The sequence below is a fragment of the Leptidea sinapis genome, chromosome 25 (genome assembly GCF_905404315.1).
Source record: "Leptidea sinapis chromosome 25, ilLepSina1.1, whole genome shotgun sequence".
Classification (NCBI taxonomy): domain Eukaryota; kingdom Metazoa; phylum Arthropoda; class Insecta; order Lepidoptera; family Pieridae; genus Leptidea; species Leptidea sinapis.
Genome location: NC_066289.1, coordinates 6,348,478 through 6,371,669, shown reverse-complemented (window position 1 = coordinate 6,371,669; position 23,192 = coordinate 6,348,478). Strand labels below are relative to the sequence as shown.

The following is a 23,192-nucleotide window of genomic DNA, read 5'->3' as shown; positions in this document are numbered from 1 at the left end:
AAACAAGACATAGCCTGTACGATACAAGGATATAAGATACAGTTCACCCGTTTCGGAGGAGTTTGGTAACAAAGCGACACGAGAGTTTTACACATTAGATGTATCATAGGAAAATTGTACAATTCGTAGACAACAACAAACAATAACAATCATTCTATTATAATATTAACGTAAAAAACAGGGAAATAAATTATTTATCATTCATTCATTCATTAATCTTATTTTCAATCTCTTCAAAATGTACGAATACGCATCTTAAGAGTAAAATTGATTGATGATAAATCGATTTCTCGAACTCTAGAAACTTCCAATCGAGATAATTTAAAATATATTACAATCCAGTCTGTTTCATGAACAACATGTTATAATAATCTCTAAAGTTATAGTTTCCTAAATCTTGTAAGTAATTTAATAGTAGATATCGGAAGTATGGCCAAGTTAAACCATCTTATTATTATACATGTTCAGACCCGGCAAACGTTGTTTTGCCATATAAATTAAGAAAATTTTGTTGAAGGAGGCGTTACTTTGCGGAAATCCATAATTATCCAAATGATCTGAGTTTTCTTTAGTGTTAATTCTGCCAATATTTGTCTTTAAACAATTCGACACGAGACTCAAACTTGAGACTACTGAGTCTCGTGCCAGATTTTGGCGAGTCAACACGTCCTGAGGTCCTCTACACGAGGCATCCTCGTGTAGAGGCGAAACACGTCGAATTGTTTAAAGACAAATACTGACGGAATTAACACTAAGAAAACTCAATTCATTTGGATATAAATTAAGTCCCCCGCACCTGCTCTTTGTGTGAATTGTTATATGTAAGGAAATATCGAATTATCTATATAGATACTAACTGACCCAGCAAACGTTGTATTGGCGATATTAAAATCGCGATACAAAAGTAACTGTTGATTGTAGATGGGTGAAAATTTGAAGTTGTATGTATTTTTAATGCTGACTCATAATCAAACAAATTTAAAAAAAATGCCAAAAAAAATAAAAAATAAATTTCGTGTGGGCCTTAACATTTAGGGGGATGAAAAATAGATATTGTCCGATTCTCAGACCTACCCAATATGCACTCAAAATTTCATGAGAATCGGTCAAGCCGTTTCGGAGGAGTGAATTTTATATATTAGAAGATTTGTAAGTCAAAAAACATAGATTCCCGATAAATCAACAGCTTAACATCATAATACACTAAAACCTTCTTCGAAACACGTTGCATCTTATGGTACATATAATATGTATTATTCCCATCGATTCAGTAATATTCGGAAAATAGCCGATGGAAAAAACGAATATTTTACTGTAATACTACTATATACTTTACCATATTTACCAGTGGGAGGCTCCTTTGCACAGGATGCCGACTAGTATATGGGTACCACGACGGCGCCTATTTCTACTGTGAAGCAATAATGTGTAAACATTACTGTGTTTCGGTCTGAAGGGCGCCGTAGCTAGTGAAATTACTGGGCAAATGAGAATTAACATCTTGTGTCTCATGATGACGAGCGCAAGGTGACGAGCGTGCCGCTCAGAATTTTTGGGTTTTTCAAGAATCCTGAGTGGCACTGCATTGTAATGGGCAAGGCGTATCAATTTCCATAGGCTGATCGTCCTGCTCGTCTCATCCCTTATTTTCATTTAAAAAATATACCTACCTACATATATACATATAATACATATATATATATAATACCTGTTGCCTCACCACTTTTCTTCGCGCGAGCCTTTGCCCGTTTGCCCCCTTAATATAAAAAAACATTATATGCACATACCATACATTAAGTATTACTCTCCACTGCGCTCCAACTACATAGATACCGCACTACCTAAGAACAATAGCTTTCTTATTACGACAATTATTAGTGTTACTTACTTGTGTGCTAGTTACTTGTGTGCGTGGCATCTTGATACTCAATGGCATCTTACAAATTTAGTAACATACGCTTCGTGTTATTTTACATTGAAATTAATAAAATACAAAATACTTACTGATGATATGGGATCCCAGTGTCTTATTTATTGCCTGTAGTATTATTTTTTCAAAGTCTTACTACGCAACACGGAATTTATAGTTTCAATTATTAGCAAAGTTTAACAGAACATGTGGCCCGTCAACGTGACACATTGTTCGAGACTAGCTCGATCACGCCCGCTTGGGTGTAGTATCAGTTCTTTTTTTATGGAATAGGAGGACAAACAAAAGCGTACGGGTCACCTGGTGTTAAGTGATCACCGCCGCCCACATTCTCTTGCAACACCAGAGGAATCACAAGAGCGTTGCCGGCCTTTAAGGAAGGTGTACGCGCTTTTTTTGAAGGTACCCATGTCGTATCGTCCTGGAAATACCGCACAAGGAAGCTCATTCCACAGCTTAGTAGAACGAGGAAGAAAGCTCCTTGAAAACCGCACTGAGGAGGACCGCCACACATACAGATGGTGGGGATGATATCCTAACTTGTGGCGTGTCGTACGAAGGTGGAATTCGGCGGCAAGAATCAGGTTAAACAGCTCTTCAGAACACTCCCCGTGATAAATGCGATAGAAGACACACAATGAAGCGACGTCTCTACGCAACGCCAAGTGATCCAGCCGTTCACAGAGCACTGGGTCCTCTACAATTTGGCTGCTCTGCGTTGCACGTGGTCCAATGGATCGAGCTGATACTGGGGTGCGCCAGACCAGAGATAACAGCAATACTGCATGTGTGGCCGGACCTGCGCTTTGTAGAGCGCTAGAATGCGGACAAATGGGGGTAAATTTAACCAAGTGGGTTAAATTGGACAAGGTTTATTCCGCGACCTTCTCAAGAGAGAACTCGATAGAAGACACAAGTTTCTCCCGGCACTGGTGGACGATTTCCCGAGAGAGACCTGCAAGGCCCGTGTATAGGGCATCAGCAGGGCTGCAGTTTGCGACTACGCCTGCGGTATCTAGTTGGAGCGCAGCACAACACAATAATATTTTGATCATAACTTCTCAGAATATATTAATAACTTTCTAAATAATTTGTAACTAAGACATTCAATTACAGCTTCAATTGTAAATCAATTTAAACACCCATACACTCGACAGTCTATAATTAAAGTTTTAATAATAAAAAACTTCGAAGCAGTAAAACATGTCGACGAGCGTAGTTTAAAAATAGCCGGGGTGATTTACTGGCTTATATGATTAGTTAACAGGCTTAACTAAGCTTACGATTAGTTTGGGATTCAGCCAAATACAGTATCGTTGCCCATCTGACAGTTCTGACATATGACAATCAAGTGTCAATGTCAATAATGTGTTCGATGCTTTTTTTTTTACTGCCGTTCCCAATATTCAGTCTATCTCTTACTTGATATAAAAATCATAACTATCGTTGACTTTTCTGTCTCAATAAACTTATCGACGGTAGCTCACCTTATCCCGCTGTCTGTCAATGGGACGACGTATAGCTATATATACCAGCGATAGAAGTTTGTATGGAAATTGCAATTCACGCGTCCCAATATAAGGCGATAATAATGACTTATCGGGTATATTCGGACAGCTTCAGATTATTGACAGCTAATTACTGTCAGTAGAAGTAGTAATTTATCTCTATCTGTAGATAGTATATTGTGAATAAATAAATTTTTGAGTTATAAAAAATAGATGACCTATTCTCAGACCTACCAAATATATCGTACTACAATAATTTAATATTCGATTGCCATCTTGCAAACCTATTGCGGATCTGTGGATGAAACAGAATCATATAAAAATCGCGATACAAAAAAAAATTTAACAATAAACAACCGACTTCAAAAACACTATCCCAAAACAATAGATATAATATGCACTAAAAAGTATAAAAATAATTGCGTATTTTTATACAATCTAATTCTAGTTACGATTATTGTAATTTTTGGAATCGGTGTCCTTTCGCCGCGACCCGCTCTCGCCTCTCACCTCCTCACGACTCAAGCACATCTCACCTATAACTATGTATGTAGTTACAAGCCTATCTTGGATGACACCGACTCCAAAAATTATAATAATCGTGTCAAGTGGGTCATAATCGTGCCCAAATGAGTCGGTTACAAACATACATACATACAGGTGAAGCTTATAAAAGTGTGTTAAAATATGTCAGATTAATATAAAAAATTACTTTTATATCAACAGCAGCATAAATTAATCAATTTTGATTAGCTTTTCAAAATAAAACGTAATTTTAAAATCAATCGTATCTTCCCAATTCAAGTGAAATCAACATCATAATAAACAACAAATTTTTTAAAGTAAACTTCGCGTTGCAAAGCAAAATAAACAAGACACAAGTTGACAATGTGTTTTAACATCTGTAGCCCACGACGGGGATAAAAAATAGTGATTTTTTTACGTAATCGTCCCATGTGTGAACCCCACCTCGACGGGGTCTGTTGATGGCAGAACATATCGTTATTTATGGTTACGTTGACGTGCGATGAGGTTCACATGATTACCGTTTTCCTAAATAAGTGCATAATATAATATTATAATATAATATTGAGAAGAATGCTTACGATATGATTTCTAGAATTTGGGCTTGAAGTATTTCCGTGCTCTATTGATGACGCTTCTGCAGAGCCAATTTGGCTTTGCCTTCCAGATGACCGCGGAATTATAATCGAGATTTTGAGACCCAGTATCGGAATACTAAAAGAGCCATTAAGTGAAGTGTTATCGAAGAGCGGTTATAAGACAAATGAAGTTTTTTAGTGATAAACACGCTGGTGTCTTTTGGAGGTTAAACTGGACAAGGTTCAACTTGCCCTATTCCGCGACCTTTTCACAATAAAATACGCAAGTTTCTTCCGGCCCTGGTAGACAATTTTCCGAGAGTGTATAATACTGTCCAAGCTTGCATTCTCACATTCTTCGAGCAAGTTTCACGACCTAGAAAGATGTCCATCGAAAGGCTTGAGCTGCAGGGCAGGATTGAGCTCAGGACATGAGGTAGATCGCGTATAAGACGGGCTGTCCAAATAAAAAAAAACACGAACCACTAGCAAAACTACGTCTGTACTAGGAGAGCAGCGGTACGCAACTAGTGTCGAAGAACTCAAGCAAGCCACAGCATAGGAAGTTACACAACGACCACTCTTTCAAGAGTGTACGATTAAGAGGAGTAACAGTTTATTGTTTCATTGTTTCGTGAGGCGTGTTAAGTTTTTTATTAATATTCTTTAAAATAAACTCCAAATTATCTTATACCTAATCAAGTTAGAGACTTAGCGGTTTTGAATCTTTAATAAGATATATTAATGAACCATTCTTATACTACCAGTGGGAGGCTTCTTTGCTTATGCAAATGCCGGCTAGAATATGGGTACCACAACGGCGCCTATTTCTGCCGTGAATCAGTAATGTGCAAGCATTATTGTGTTTCGGTCTGAAGGCCGCCGTAGCTAGTGAAATTACTGGGCAAATAAGACTTTTGTCTCTAGGTAGCGACATTGTAGTGCCGCTCAGAGTTTCAGGGTCTTTCAAGTATCCTGAAGGGCACTGCATTGTAGTGGGCAGGGCGAATAAGTTACCAACAGCTGAACCTGTCCCTTACTATCATATAAAAATATGTTTTATTTTATTAAAAATATAAAGATTACCAAGTTCATGCAAAGTAATCAATATAGAAGCAGGCCCTACTGGGAAGAATATTTAGAATCTCATTTTACATTATATTGTCAGCTAAAAAGCTGACAAAATTCCGATTCAACCGACAATTCCGATAAAAATCGGAATTTACACAAATATTGTAATGTATTCTGGAATACATTACAATATTTGTGTAAATTGGCAATGACGTTCTATACATATATAGAACGTCATTGCCAGAAGTCAAAGTTCTTATTTTGCCAGAAACATTCACAAGTAAAGTTGTTCCAAATTTAAGAGTAGGCACATGTTTCGTCTTGACAGACATGCAAATATTTTAGTGGTTTCGTTTTATAATATTGTTACTTAACACAATCAATAATTACTGCTACATTTAAATTAACAAACGTAAAGCTATACCTTAAAGACGCTACAATATACAAGGAAATGTTAAGAGATAATGTAATAAATACAATAAAAGTAAAAATAATATGTAATCACAAAAATTTATAATATTAAAAATAGTATTAGTGCCAGTTTGTCCATAGGCATGCGTAAATTCAGTCATTTTGTATTACATGCTCAAAATATTAAATTGAACATGTATGTTACACAACAATAAATGCATATATTAAAATATTGGACGCACTCTTGTTCACCTATTAAAAATTAACTAAAAAGCAATCTTTATTATTAATGAGCCGAGTTCTTCCATACCATAATTGTACCCAAGAATATTAAGTATAAAATCGAATATAATTACACAATTCTCGATATAATCAACGTTACAGCCCGCTGGGCAACAACTTAATATAATGTATCTATGTATAAGGCGTTATAATTATGACGATGTATCGATCTAATACCCGTTACTAAGTTATCATAATATTATGATGTATCGGTAATCGATTCTGCGTGGCTATAATGGCTTAGAGCATTTTATCTTGCTTTTTTAAGTGTTGTCTACCAAATATTTAATTTTGGCGTTGCGTAGAGACGTCGCTTCATTGTGTGTCTTCTACTGCATTTACACGGGGAGTGTTCCGAAGAGCTGTTTAACCTGATTCCTGCCGCCGAATTCCACCTTCGCACGACACGCCACAAGTTAGGATTTCATCCCCACCATCTGGATGTGTGGCGGTCCTCTACAGCGGTTTTCAAGGAGCTTTCTCCCTCGTACTACAAAGCTATGAAATGAGCTTCCTTGTGCGGTGTTTCTGGGACAATACGACATGGGTACCTTCAAAAATATATTGTGATACCTCTGGTGTTGCAAGTGAATGTGGGCGGCGGTGATCACTTAACACCAGGTGACCCGGACGCTCGTTTGTCCTCCTATTCCATAAAAAAAAAATATAACAATGTATATGGTAAAAGAACCTGTAACTATGTATTACCTAGGATATTAAATACATTACCTAATGATCTAACGGATATATATCTGCAAAAGAAAAAATTCAACCGCTCGCACATAAACCTTAGAGGTTTTGCGAATATTTCTTTGTTATTATATATATTAAGATAATTTTGTTCATTGAATAAATAAATAACTCCTAAGACGTTATTTTAAATATGTTATACCTTTCTTGTCATTTAAAATGGAAGATGAGAATGTAGTGAGTTAACTTATTTACGAAATATTTTGGTCTCTGTCTGTTTTTGAAGGAATAGACATTTTAATTACTATATTTTATTAGTAAACACTCCAAAAGTGTACTTCTATAAAATATCTAGTAGCACTGTGATAGTTTAGCATTCTATTATATTATACTAGCTGACCCGACAGACGTTGTTCTGTTCATAATTAAAAAAAAATGCGGTTGAAATTTCGTAAAATCCGTTCTTAGCTGACCTCTACTCGGCGAAAGGAATATTCCTACCAAATTTCAAGACTCTACGGCTTATGGTTCCAGAGATATCGTGATGAGGGACTATATACGTGGAAATCTCTTAAATATACATATATAGATTCTTTGATAAAACGTAAAAACGGCGAACCGATGCCTACAAGCCTCTTGCCGTGTGCCCCCTCTTATATAAAAAAAAAAGTGTGTGTGTACTTGTGTATACACGCAAGAAGTTATACTTCTTTGGCCTAACGAAGCAAAAATCCTTAAAATTATTTATTTCTCGTGCTATTCTACGTTTAAGGCTTTGACAATTAATTATTAAATAACGAATACGGCTGTACGGGCTTGAACACTTTGCCTATCCTAATAATGGACGAAGAATCCAAAAAAAATAAAATAACGAATGTCGCAAACGTCAGAAAGTTTTAGGAACCAACTTCAACCTGTTACTTTTGTGTTACAGCGATGCGCGCGCATTTTAAAATTTCACTCTCATCATTTTTTCATAACGCGCCTAAAGAAGTATAACTACAAAAAACAAATATACCCGCCAAAGGATACATAGCAGGATTATAATTACATAAGATCATTTATACGTCTAGATAGACTATGACAGCTGTGTCCAAAAAATTGAGAGTTTCTCACAAAATGTCATACAAATCGCGAGTGTAAGACGTATATTGTCACGCACACTAAACTAATATTCCTGGCCTGTATATATCAGTTGTCTAACAGCAAGAGACTCTATCTAGATGTATAAATTATCTAAGATAATACAAATATACGTAGATTAAGGAAAATAATAATAAAAATAGAGTTGTAAAAGCAATTAGGCCTGATACCTGTCGCCAGATTTCCGGAATTCCTCCTTCGATATGACATGGGCACCTTCTAAAAGCCGTGCTCTGCGTCTTATGAAAATAAGGGACGAGACGAGTAGGACGTTGATCTGATGGTAATTGATTCGGCCTGCCCATTACAATGCAGTGCCACTCAAGATAATTGAAAAACCCAAAAATTCTGAGCGGCACTGCAACTGCGCTCTTGCAACCCTTGAGATATAAGATGTAGAGTCTCATTTGCCCAGTAATTTCACTAGCTGTGATACCCTTCAGACTGAAACACAGTAATGCTTACACATTACTGCTTCACGGCAGAAACTGTGAACCTGAACTGAACCAATAAAGGTTCCTGTGTGATCGTTTGTCCTTGTCAGACAAGTTATAAGTACCTCCTCTTCACATTATTGTCTGTTATTGGGCGGTAGTTTTGAGGAAAACGGTAGTTATTGATGATTCGGTGTTAGTGTTCCCAGTTCGCGTCACCAAATATTTGGAATTCCTAATCGATTTGCCGACAAGCGAGAATTATTTATGCTCAAATTTGAAATGCTTTTTTGATTAAAATTTCTGGACAATTTTTTGAAGATTACTTAACATTTATAGAGCAGTTAAAACGTGCAACCAAAACTAATCACCTGTAATCGATTAAAATTTATTTTACACGCATTTACCACACCTTGGCTTGTAATTGCGCAATGATCTAGCTACAACTAGCGCCATCTGTTGTCGAGTAGAAGTATTAAATTTAAAAGAGATCCTTGTTTTTTTCAAAACAAAATAAAGTTTTCGCTGTTTGCAAAACATTAGAATATCTAAATATTACGACATTAAAATTGTAAAACATAAGAAAGATAAGTTTGTAAAAAAGTTAAGGTTTTTTATGTTTTTGTTACTACGGTTTTTGAGTTAGACAATTTGATATCACAATATATTAATAAAAGTATATTTTTGTAAAACATAGAACACAGTTTTACAGAATTTGATAATTCTACTCTATTAAATACAATTATCTACGGGAAAAATACTAGTAAAATATAGCAAATTGTGTTGACTGTGTATATTTCCTTATGTCTAGTCATTATAACAATAACATGCCATCAAAAACATAACTTGTAAAAAAATACCAAGTATCGCAACTCAGTTCTTCTACAATAAAAAGTTGTGAGATCCATGTAATACCGAGTTGGTCAATTTATGTAGTCCCTACTTAAGGGAAGTGTCTTAAGTTATTATGTAATTAGCTAACCTAACAATATCTTATAGTGACAATATCAATATTGTCTATATTTAATGTTTTAAATAAATAGATTAACACGACCAGAGCTGCTCGATCAACCAATCAATTCGTCAGTGCTCGCCGGTAAATAGGCTCTTCAACTTAAATTAACTGACACATAATTGATGTAAATAAATATTTAAATATAAACCTGACACATTATTTAGAAAATAAAGCCTAGATGTGCGACCCTGACTACTAAGTTAGAGGTCCCGGGTTCGAATTCGAGTGGTGCAATCATTTATATGATGTTTGTTTCCGAGTCATGGATGATTATATTTATATTATGTATGTTTAAGTAAGTATATGGTATTAAATATATCTTTGTATTGTACCCATACTACAACCTATGCCTAGTTTGAGGCAAGAAAATTTGTGTGTGTCAATATCTATTATATAGATTTTGTTGGTGAAATAATATTTAAATTTGTTCAGGAGTTCCGGACAACACCATTACCATATTATAAACAATAAACCCATAAAGATTCATCATATTTGTGTATCATCATCAGAAGTAAATTATTAAAATGACCATCGAAATATGTTGATATTATTTATTGACCGTTTAGCGCGACTTTTGAATCATTTATCGCCAAATCGAGTCGACATTGACTTTGAACTTCACGGATGCGCGGGCTTGCCGAAATAAATTGGATAATCGCAGTGTGAATGGCCAATTTAATGGCGAACGCGAACCGTTATATTCACACGTTTTTCTTACATAAAATAATGATATCGTTCTATAACAACTTAGTCAAATGAACATTGAAATGAAATGCTTAGTTGATAGGTTTAAATACAATTGCATTTAGAATTACTCACTCATTGACATTGAGAAGAACGGGCGCAAGAAAATTAACGGATTTTTTTTATATTCCAACAAACTATTCCAGTATATGCGTGTTTTGGTTCGAAGTTCGTAGATATATTACTGAGCTTAACATCTTATGGACTATCCATAAATTACGTTCCAAAAAATTTATAGAAATTTCTTTTTTTTTATAAGTAATTAAATGAATATAGCTACTTTTCAAATTTTTCTATAAATTAGACTGCAGGCTGTGACTTACCGACGATTAAAACCTGCATACGCCTTATAAAAAAAGGTTCCAGTTAGTACTATTCCTTCAAATTTACATATTCATCATCATCAGCCGGAAGACGTCCATTGGTGGAAAAAAGCCTCCCCCAATGATTTACCTACGACGACCGGTCCTGCGCTGCCCTCATCCAACGTATTCCGGCGATCTTGACCAGATCGTCGGTCTATCTTGTGGGGGCCATACAAACACTGCGTCTTCCGGTACGTGGTCGCCATTCGAGGACTTTACTGCACCAATGGCCTGTCCGTCGAACTATGTGCCCTCTGCCACTTCAGTTTCGCAATCATATTACCTTTACATATTACCTTTCGAGTTTGAATTTTGAAGATTTCAGCATGAGAAAGCTTTTCATCCCCTCTGTCCCCTGTTACACTATGTCACATTTGGTTAGCTCCCCTAACCCTTACATGGCTCCTATTATACGTATCAACGTGACGATTGCAATCACTTCATTGAAATGGACAGGATATATCAGTTACCAACAGCTGAACGTCTTGCTATTTCTCAAAATAAATATTTTATAAGCCTGTTGAAAATCGCTCCCAATGTTATGAATCGTTTACAAGCTTATTTTCAACACACTGGCTCGCAAAGTGAGCATTATTATATCGTTTTTAGGGCCATAAACCATAATATATTTCATAACACACCCGTGCATAGAAATATTACACACTAGTGCATAATTAGAATCATCCCTACAAAGTTAAGTTGGCACCTAACTGCAAATTTTACAAGAGTAAACTAAATCAATTGAAGTTTTTGAAGAAGACGCTGAAAATCCATCTACATTTTTGGAATAAATGAATGTGTCCCTAATTATGCCGAAAAAACTAATTATTTATAATGTGTGGTAATTTATCAAATACTCACACACACACACCCAGAGACTCCACACACACACACACACATACACACATACAGAATGCACTTTTTACCTTTCGGTTCATATTGTTAACCATAGAATGTAAATTGGTTGCCTACAGGACAGGCTACGCCTAGTGTAGGGACCAAATATGATGTAATACTATGTGATAAAGTGTCTGTATATAATAAATAAATAAATAAAATTAATAAACAATAAAATAAAATAAATTTTTGACGTTCAATGAGTCATTTTAAATCCTATTTTGAATAAATATATTTGATTTTGAATTTTTTGTTATACCAGCTATAGTTGCACACTCTACTCAAATTTCAATTGCTTAACTCACAATGGTTAAGCCCAGTTCTTTGGCTAATATATTAATGTGTTGATTATCCGACAGTATTGGCTCTGGTGGTTCTGTTTGAGTTGGGTGTGCTGCCCCACCACAAGAATGGTTTCTACTGCAACGACCCGGCTCTCTCACACAAGTTCACCGGCGACTCAGTCTCCATGCAGTTCCTCGTCTTCACCATCTTGATACTTCCTATGGCCCTTGTAAGTATAGCAAATAGAACAGATCTGCAAAAAAGCCTTACTTAGGGACCTTCAACCATAGATAGTAACCTTACTTCTAAGCCACAAAGATCTTAACTTTATTTTATGGAAAATGAGACAAACCTTGGTGTTAAGTGACCACCGCCACCCACATTCTCTTGCAAAACCAGAGTAATCACAGGAGCGTTGCCGGCCTTTAAAGAAGGTGTACGCGCTTTTTTTGAAGGTACACATGTAGTATCCTCCTGGAAACACCGCACAAGGAAGCTCATTCCACAGCTTGGTAGTACGTTATTACTAATTATTATTCTTGTTATTATTACTAACTTTTCATAATGCGGATGCGAAGACAAACCAGCGTACTGATTTTAAGTGATCACCGCCGATCACATTCTCTTGCAACACCAGAGGAATCAGGCGTTGCCGGCCTTTTTGGTGTACGCGCTTTGTTTGTGCTCGTTTGCCTTCTGTAACAAAAGCAGTGGCACTCCAGGAGTGGAAACAGAAGTGAAAACTTGAACAATAATTATATTCGTGGGTATTATTGAATCGTCAGGAAATATTTATAAATGAAGTGTTTTTGGTAACGATAACAATGTGGCAAGTTCAATTTGGTTTATTACTAAATGTCAACATACAATATATTACTTATATACATAGGTGTCGGTAACGGTAACCATGTCGTGAGTTAATGGTGTTTTGCAATTTAGAAGAATGTCCAACGCGCCTAAAAAAGCTTTCATTTCTAAAGCTAAATTAGGCCCCGTATCCACCAAAGCGGAGAGGAGACGAGAGGAGATAAGCCGCAAAGCTGTCAGATTTCCACTAGAGCGGAGAGGTGATGTGAGCTGTGTTTATAGCAACCGGTGAGGCGTGGATCAAAGGCGCGGGGAAAACTCTCCGCTTCGGTGGAAATCGGGCCTTATATGGACACATGGCATGTTCGTTAGCAATTAATTTTCCTCAAAAAAATTGAAGTACAATGGCTAAAAAAGGGAAGAATATCCAATTACAAGTATATTTTGCCAAAACTTTTACCTCCAGTACATTTCACATGTTATGTTTGAGATAAGATATTGAATCTATTATTATTTTTACCAGATCTTCATCGCAGAGTGCATCTTACAAAACTCATTCAGTACAAGATTATTTGAAAGTCCAACTAAGACTATGCTCCACATATACCGGAGCTATATATATGGACTGTTCTTCAACCTTTGTGTCATAGAGGTTATGAAGGGCCTCGTTGGAAACCCGAGACCAACCTTCTTCGATATCTGCGAGCCCGATAAGGCGAAGACTTGCAATGGGTATGATAATTTTGTGTTTTTATAATTTACTAGCTGATACCCGCGACTTCATACGCGTACACATATGACTGAATCTATTATCTATTACACTATTTACAATATATAATATATAACCTTGGTCCTAGAATATAAGAATCATTAAGAGAAAAATTTAAAGAAATAAACATTTTGAATGTTACATCTCAATGTATTGTAGATAATGTTCTATATGCTCATAAGCACATTTAGGAGTTTACTAGAAACTGTGGCAATTATAATGTTAACACGAGGAATAAACATAAACTTGTTATTTCTACTACTGTGGGAAAGGTTATTATAACATAAATGATTTTCTTAATGATACCACAGACTGGGAATAAAGCGGACACCCCCACGCTCTTTAATTATAAATGTTTATAGTATGATATTACATCGTAATTCATATTTTTATTTAAAAAAAAAACTCGCTGAGTTTCTTGCCCCCATTCTTCTCAGTTCTGAGGCCATCTATCTTCAATGGGTGGTAGTTTTTGACGTTCAATAAGTGATCTTGAATCCCATTTTGCATAAAAATACTTTTTGATTTTGAACATGTAGTGCTTGTAAAAGTTCGTTTTCTTAAAACTTTAATATATTTTCAATTCGACGAAGATAATAAAATAAAAAAAAAATCTTAGAAGGAATAAAACTTAGAAGACTTAATTGAAATCTATCTATCTATCCAGTAGCTTTTCCGTGATGCGCACAAATGAAAACCTCTATCTTTTTATGTATATAGATTTGTTATGTGTGGGTATTTTACAATTAGTTTGATTAGTAATCAGTGCTGTAGTCAATCCTACTAATATTATAAATGTGAAAGTTTGTATGTCTGGATGTATGTTTGAACTTCTTTAACGCAAAATCTACTGAATAAATTTTGATGAAACTTTACAATAATATAGCTTACACACCAGAATAACAAATAGGCTATAATTTATAAAACTATAGTGTGAATTATACAAAATATAAAAGAAGTGTGATTGTTACTAATGAATACAACTAGCGCCATCTCTTATCAACTAGCAAGAAAAAGATCAATACAATTTATATGGCAAAACAACGTTTGTCGGGTCAGCTGTTTGTACATAATTTCATCACCAGACACCACGTCAAAACTCGAGATTTCACCCGGGGCTTGTTCTGACATTCCGCGCGATTGACAGGTGAATTCTTGCCTTTTACATCTACTTGGATGTAATAGTACCAGTGGAATCATCTGATATCTTTCTGAATCGATATAAGGTCCTTCCATATATAAAATAAGACCTTTGACAGATAACCTCTATTTTGAGCAATGCACGCATAGTAACGCAAAGTGACATACAAATCGCGAGTGTAAGACGTAGCTTGTCACGCACACTAAACTAATAAACCTGGCATATTTTCATCGGTTGCCTAGCAGGTAGAGGCTCTGTCTAGAAGTACAAATTATCTAATCCTTCAAGTTTAGAGCATTCTCTCACTTCAAGGGCATTGCAGATGTCTATTGCCGGTGGTTTAACACCTCGTAAAATCATAAACCTAACATCACCCCTGATGCATGCATAATGTTATTGTTATTCTTGAGACAGCGAATCAAATTAAGATATTTTAGTGAGAATGGTGAGCCATTTTATAAGAACATACATAATAAACTTTTCTAACAATCAAAGTTTTAGTAGTACATACTACATTTTAGTTCTCAAAGGAGAATAGCAAACATCGGCGAAATTATTGAGTGTTATAATTAATTATATTGTTTCTAGGTCTGAATACGTCAGCAGTTACGAATGCACGTCAACAAGATTCAGCAAATGGTTCCAGAGTGACTCCTACCACAGCTTCCCGTCCGGACACACCTCATTGTCTATCTACGGCGGACTCTTTATGGCTGTAAGTTCTCGATACCATCCAAGCTCTCACATAAAAACTGTAATTAATGGTATTATCTGAAGGGCGCTGGTGTGGGACGCGACTAGCGTCGATACTCTGGCTCCTTCTAATGTCCAAGTTACGTCAGTTGGTGCTGGAGCTGCTGCTTCGACTGCCGAAGATAGCAAGCGTCGCAAATATATCTGACTCAGTGAGTCTTACATCTTTGTGCCGTTTGGTGTCCGAGACACTTGGCCCATGGAGCCCAGAGGCGCAAAGAATATACAAAGTACTAAAAACGCGCTTCGATAGGGCTACTGGAAACCCAAGCGCTGGCGGCTATTTCGGTCAACGGATCAGCCTTGCTATCCAACGCGAAAATGCTACCAGTATTCTTGGTACGCTTCCACGTAATGATAGTTTTAATTGAACGTAACCATAGTATTGTAGATAAAATTCAATATATGTCATAATTACAATTAAAAAACTTTAATATATTATTTTATATGGAAAATGCCCACCTCTTTTTAGTTCTAATATAAGCCCAATATGGACTCCAATTATATTGAACTCCACCCGTCAATGGTTGTTAAGATTTTAAATAGAAGAATAATAACCAAACTAAATAAAGTTATATGGTGGTCGCACACTGCTGTATAAACATTTTCTTACAAACATTGGATCACAATGTTATAAAACGTTTTCATGTTAGTTAACAAATTGTAACAAATAAAACTTGTAACCAGTGGGAGGTTCCTTTGCACAGGGCACCGGCTAGATTATGGGTACCACAACGGCGCTGTAGCTAGTGAAATTACTGGGCAAATGAAACTTAACATCTTGTTTAAGGTGACGAACGCAATTCTAGAGCCACTCAGAATTTTTGGGTTTTTCAAAAATCCTGAGTGGCACTGCATTATAGTATTAATCACCATCAGCTGAACGTCCTGCTGGTCTCGTTCCTTATTTTCATAAACAAAAAACATATTTTATTACAATTTGTTTGTTATATTGTATCCAGGCGACAACAGGATGTGCGGTGAGTGCGAGATCCGTTCTGGCGTGTTCCGCGCTATGCAGTTTCATGATGTTATATTTTCAAATGTTACATTATAATGTTTGTAAAATAATTTCATCAGTGTATGAATACTCAAAACATCTAACAATGTTCTAACATTTGTTAGCAAGTATTCGTGTTTGAAAAATATAGACAGCAGTGTGCGAGCACCCTTACATATTGCTTGCCACAATTTGGTCACACTACAGCATGACGCTCATTACTAGCTTTACCAGCGCTGAACTTCCATTGGAACCAACAAATGACGCCATTCACAGATGTTTTAAGTAGCTCACGGCTTTTTACATGTCTTTCATTTATTATCACATAAATGGTCTGTAGCATGATGTATGTACGGAGCTCTATATATATATATATATTATATAAATCCAATGTCCTAATGTATATTCCCATTGAACTCCTAATCAAATTAAATGGAGATTACTTCATGGAGCGCAGTTTAGTCCAACTTCTCTCAAGTTTTTATAGGATAGTTACATTTCGATTTGGGACCCATAATTATTTTTATTTCCAATATTTGTTTTCTATCGACATATTTTCTATTTGAGAATTTATTAACGCACGGTTTGACAGTTCTGCTGTACAACAATTTCATTGTATCAACAGAGAGCATATTTAACGAAATAATTCGTGATGGTTTGAAATATTATTGACAAATTCATGAAAGCAACGTCTGTCGGGTCAACTAGTCATTGACAAGCGAAGGTTATAATTTAAAAAAACAATTTCCTTATTTTAAGTTGGTGTAATGTTCTTCTTCCCGACAGTGGTATCTGCAGAGGCGAGCATTCGACTGGAATCACCGCACTTACTGCGTGGTGCCAGTTCTGCAGCTGGTGTGTCTCTCGTATGCTGCCGCGTCTTCTCTCACGCGTATCACCGATCACCGTCATCACTGGTGGGATGTCCTCACCGGCGCAGTCATCGGTGTGCTATGTGCGGTTCATGCTGTAAGTGTTACTCTTTCGGGGACGAATTGAGGCACTGCCTAATTTATATTATTTTATTCTCACTTGGGTTTTTTGATTTTATTCTCAAGTTTACTGTACTTGTATGTTATTTGTCATGGCATTAGATCCACCTAGTTGATTTACACAGCTTGCTGGATCTTATAATATCTTATCCCCCTTCTTTTTCGTTTTTTCTTTCGTTCCTTCTAACTAGTATCTCACCAGTGGGAAGCTCCTTTGCACAGGATACTGGCTAGATTATATGTATCACAACGGCGCTATTTCTGCCGTGAAGCAGTAATGTGTAAGCATTACTTACTGTGTTTCGTTCTGAAGGGCGCTGTCTCTAGTGAAATTAGTGGCCGCTCAGAAGTTTTGGGTTTTTCAAGAATCCTCAGCGGCTCTGCATTGTATTAATTACCATCAGCTGAACGTCTTATTCGTCTCTTCCCTTACTGTGAAAAAATAAAAATACACACACTGCATGAATAGTTGTTAGTTCTAGTGCTACCAAAATCTCAAAGATGTTCAATAAAACTAAATTGAAAAAAAAAACCGCCTACGTTATCGGCTACGTTAACTGAAAAAAAATGTTTTATAGAAGTATTTCTTAGTATGTGTTGTATGGTATAATGTAATATTTTTGTTACAGGCCCTCGTACTGTGCGAGAACTTCAAAACAAGTCCACATTTGAAGAACAACTTGATGACGGAAAGTCAACAGACCGTACAATCAGTGGTGTATGATAACACACAAATAAATATATCTTAGGTATACAAGTAGGTTTATTGAATATGTTATAATCATACAAATTAAAATAAGAAGGTAATAGTCGCGTCAAACATATCTCAAAGTGACTATCGACCACGAGTGAGTTAGTAGTGATTTAGTATCAATCAGAATAGCGGACCCGAGGGTTGCCTACTTTTACTAGAACAAATAGAGTATATCTGATTTCCAAGGAGATAAATAAAGAGTACGGATTTCTATTCTATACTATCATTTATTTTGTATTTTCAAAAAGGTATTTTTTGTATTTTTTGCTGCACATATAACAATTTTTCATGGTTTTATAAAAAATTAAGAAATAGAATTTTAAAATACCCTAAATGTTATAGATTATAGAGCCTACATGATATAGAGTACAATATATCTATTTTAGAGTACGTTTGACAACCCTGAGCGGAAGTGAAAGAACGCGTAAATATTGTGTATTCCTTTCATAAACTGCAATTTGATGTTTTTATTAATAAATCATATTATAAGTTGAATTAACCTTCCACCATCGACAAGTGCCCCGCGCCGCGGGATGCCGCCATCTATATGGGCGCCATCTTGCCGCGCGTGCGGCGTCTATTTTAGCGCATTTATTTTACGTGCATCAATTATAATTAAGATGATATGACAGAATATATAACAAAACTATTGAAACAAGCTATACGATCATGCAAAATAAACTATCTTATAAACAAGATGAGAGTCAGAACTTGTTCAGGGCGTAGTGTGCCAAACGGCACTTCCGATTTTGGTGTATATGAAAGATCTGGTGCCAAATGGCACTGGTCGATTTTGTATAGAATGTTTATTATTGTTTGGTTTGAGAGTTGTAATAAATAATAATAATTTATTTTTCAATTTAATATTGATCACTAATAATATACTTATACCACTGATAGTTTTAAATTTACCAAACAGAATTACTGCATCGCGAATATTTTATTGTTCAGCAATATATATTGTTAAAACCATGTAACTAAACACAGCAATGTGAAATCATCCCGTAAGGAATTAGCTTTTATAACATTTATATTGCCTTCTTATTTAAATTTTTATAATAATATTATATTGAAAACTGAGATTATCGGTATGGGTCATGAGTAGAGTAGTGAAACTGTTACAAACGTGCCACAGACTAAAAAATAAGTTTGATGACTTGCCATTCGTTTGATATTCAAAACTGCTTCGGAGTGTACTCTTGTACTTTTTATTACATATTCTTTGATAATACACTAACGGCCGTTCCCAATATTCAGTCTATCTCTTATTTGAGATAAAAATCGTAACTATCGTTGACTTTCCTATTCCAATAAACTTATCAACGGTAACTCACCTTATCCGTGCAGCTTACCAGCGATATAAAGTTTGTATGGAAATTGCAATTCACGCGTACAATATAAGGCGATAAGAATGACTAATCGGGTATATTGGGACAGCTTCAGATTATTGACAGCTAATTACTGACAGTAGAATAGATATTGGGTACGGCCGTAACTAAGGTGAGTATTCCTGAAGATGACTCAGTGCGTAATCTATCCTTACATACACATATTGTTGTCACAGTCTTCTTAATTGTGAATAAAATAGACAACGATACATTTCTTCGTGTATTGTATTGAGATCGTGCCCTCTGGAATGCGAAGCTATGAGGCTTTTGAAGAAATAAGTGGATCCTTCAATAAAAGCAAAAACGCGCATGTGTTAAAAGCAAAAACCTCTTGTGTTTCAAGAGAATGTAGACGGTGATCATTTAACATCATGTCCTTGTAAGATGATAACCTCTTATATCTAGGAACTTAAACATTACAAAAAACCAATAAAAAACGTTTGTGTGGGAAAGGTTATTATAACATACCACAGACTGGGAATGAAGCGGACACCCTCAGGCTCTTTAATTATACATGTTTATTGTACGATTTTACGTTGAAATCATAATTATTAATTTTTATCAAAAAAGCAGCCCGCTGAGTTTCTTGCGCCCGTACTTCTCAGGTCCGAGGCAGTTTATTTTGAATGGGTGGTTTTTGACGTTCAATAAGTGATTTTGAATCCTAATTTGAATTTGACTAATAAGAATAATGGCTTACATTTTGTTCCATAGATAGCACCAACGGTGAGTTAATTAGATTTAAGGTTGCGTGGTCAATTTAAATATGCGGTTTTACATTCGTTTCGTATAACATTTTTTTTTTAATTTTGACCTAACAGGTATTATGTAGCGGCGCAGGCACGTAAGCTCTCCTTACGTTGTCCACCTCTTTAAAAATCTACCTTTCCACTTCAGGCCCAAAATAAGCATGGCTTATTAACGAGTAATTTTTGTTCCTATCAGTATACATATAAAGTTTATAACTAAGTGGGAGGCTCCTTTGCACAGGATGCCGGCTAGATTATGGGTACCACTACGGCGTGGTAATGTAAACACTGTAATGCTTACACATTACTGTGTTTCGGTTTGAAGGGCGCCGTAGCTAGTGAAATTACTGGGCAAACGAACTTAGCATCTTATGTCTCAAGGTGACGAGCGCAGTTGTAGCGCCGCTCAGAATTTTTGGGGTTTTTCAAGAATCCTGAGCGGCAATGCATTGTAATGGGCAGAGCGTATCAATTACCATCAGTTGAACGCCCTGCTCGTCTCGTCCCTTATTTTCATAAAAAAAAATAAGTGGTAGAAGTAGCTTTGGCTTTGTCAATTTCTCTAGTAATTATAAAAATTCCCTCAACTCAAACACACTAAATTATTGAGATTGTTTTTTGCAAAAGCAGACATTACATCGGATAAGTAGGTAATTATAAACAATTTGTTATTTTAAAGTGATAGCCTCACTTCTGGGATAAATTATACAAATTAAATTTGTAAGTTATTTGTAAGTTTAGTAAGGAGATAACCTAATTCAAAATGGCGATTTGTATTTGCAAGAATGCTTTTTTTGTTAACTGTTTTACTTACAGCAGTTCTTGTAATTACAATAGTTACAGTAGGTAAAGTACACACATATTAAATATTGACTCACAAAGTAGTTTTAGTTATATTTTTTCGACTGCGCCTTCGTTTTTCGATTGACGTTAAGGCTGGGCTGCACAAACGAACTGAGCAATAACAAACATGTTAAATTACCGGTAAAACAAAAATGTGTTAACTGTTAACCGTAACCATCCCATCTTTGCCGGTTCAAAGCTATTGTTAACGCTAAATAGATACCTGATGTGTTAGATACATTCCATATTGACTAGATATTTTACTTTTTATCTTTAACTTTAACTATGCCAAGGAATACGATGGGGCAACACATTCCGCAGCCAATGTTAAAGTCAGCGTTTCTGTTAACGTTAAATGTGACTTAACCTTATAACCCAGCCTAAGATATTGTGCTATACTGTCTTCTGCGATAGTCAATGAAATGCTTGACGTACGATATGTACCACATAGTTATTGATATCAAAGGAAACTCTAGGTCTCTGTAGATCTATAGGTCTGTCTGTTATATCTAGCGATACGTTTCATAGTATGTAAAGGCTGTAAATATAGAAGTATTTTAATTTGAATATATAGTTCAACTTTTCTATATTAAATTAAGAAGATATGTTATAGCGCACAGAAATCTTTATTAGATTTCTAGCAATTTTATATACACACACGCATGCTGTTCAATCTAACTCACAGAAATGATAAGGAGGTTTCAGACAACATGCATTAAAGGGTGTGTTCCGATATGCACTGCGAGCACTGCACAGTGCTATGACTGTAGAAAAATTCGTTCCGTTATGGACTACTAGTTTACTACCGCAGTACCATAGGGAAATATATGACGTCATAAATCGCCGCCATATTCTACGGTGAGCACTGGCGTTTTCGAGGTAAGGTACTCGCAGTACTTTTATCACGTGATCAGTCAAAACCACTCGAGTGCCTAACTTTTACGCCTAATATTTGTAGTTTGACAGTACTCCAACAACAGTTTTTTTAATGAACTAGAAAACTTTAATACACTCATTTGAACGTTGCGTTAAAAAAATGCGGCTGATAGTATACGGGATTGCGTTCCGTTTTAAACAGTAACCAGTATAACTGGCTATAAAGGAACGGCTTCACAGTATGCTAAATTGACGTCACACTGTACAGTGGTCGCAGTGCAATCGGAACATAGCCAAAGTATTCTATTATAATTGTTGCTCTATAAGGAGATATCTTTGACTGCTACTTAATAATTATGCATTATGATTAGATAGATACAGATGTAAGTTGTTAAATCATAAATGCTTTTAAAGAGAGATTAAATATAATTCTAAGAACCTGTAGTTAAGAATTGTATATAAAATATGTTGTTTTATACATTACTGTGTATAATATTGTAAATAAATGATTTGTTATACAGTTGTGTTGATTTTCAGTTGATTCCCTATTCGATAAATCTATATAAAATAATAGCAGTTGGATTTTAATCTTAAATGTACACAGTTAAGTGCTCCATAAGTGTTCCGATCGCTTTTTAGGGTTCCGTTGCCAAATAGCAATAAACGGAACCCGTATAGATTCGTCATGTCTGTCTGTCTGTCCGTGTATGTCACAGCCACCTTTTTTGCAAAACTATAAGAACTATACAGTTGAAACTTGGTAAGTAGATGTATTCTGCGAACCGCATTAAAATTTTCATACAAAAATAGAAAAAAAAAACAATAAATTTTGGGGGTTTCCCTACTACTTAGAAGTGTCTCATTTTTTTTCAAACCCTATCTATGGATAGGTCTTCAAATAAGATATTAAGGTTTCTAATATCATTTTTTTCTAAACTAAATAGTTTGCGCTAGAGACACTTCCACAGTGGTAAAATTTGTGTAAGTTAAAATAGATTTGTTCCTGTTTCGCCCCGCAAAGTTTCGCCCCACACAAAAAATTCTTGTTTCGCCCCAGATTTTATTCCTGTTTCGTCTCGAAAATAAGAATAATGAATAATTTATTTTTTATTCTTGTTTCGTCCCACTTTTTGTTCCCTATTCGCCCCGGGTAGTAATTTATCTGTTTTACAACATGTTTTGTACGGACAGCATACAAAATATTTTAAAAATCATAGTTTTGACGATAAATATTATTAATGA

General features: G+C 35.7%; 1 protein-coding gene across 3 annotated transcripts in view; it reads left to right on the top strand.

The window, feature by feature from the left end:
• LOC126972095 (putative phosphatidate phosphatase) overlaps positions 1-22,470 on the top strand; it is a 43,216-nt gene extending 20,746 nt beyond the window's left edge. For all 3 annotated transcript variants that reach the window (XM_050818682.1, XM_050818683.1, XM_050818684.1), the window contains exons 3-7: positions 11,953-12,107; positions 13,209-13,417; positions 15,184-15,310; positions 17,135-17,317; positions 17,970-22,470. In XM_050818682.1, the coding sequence (XP_050674639.1) occupies positions 11,953-12,107; positions 13,209-13,417; positions 15,184-15,310; positions 17,135-17,317; positions 17,970-18,089 (794 nt within the window). In that variant the 3' untranslated portion in view covers positions 18,090-22,470. The remainder of the gene's footprint in view (positions 1-11,952; positions 12,108-13,208; positions 13,418-15,183; positions 15,311-17,134; positions 17,318-17,969) is intronic.
• Positions 22,471-23,192: the final 722 nt, after the last annotated feature.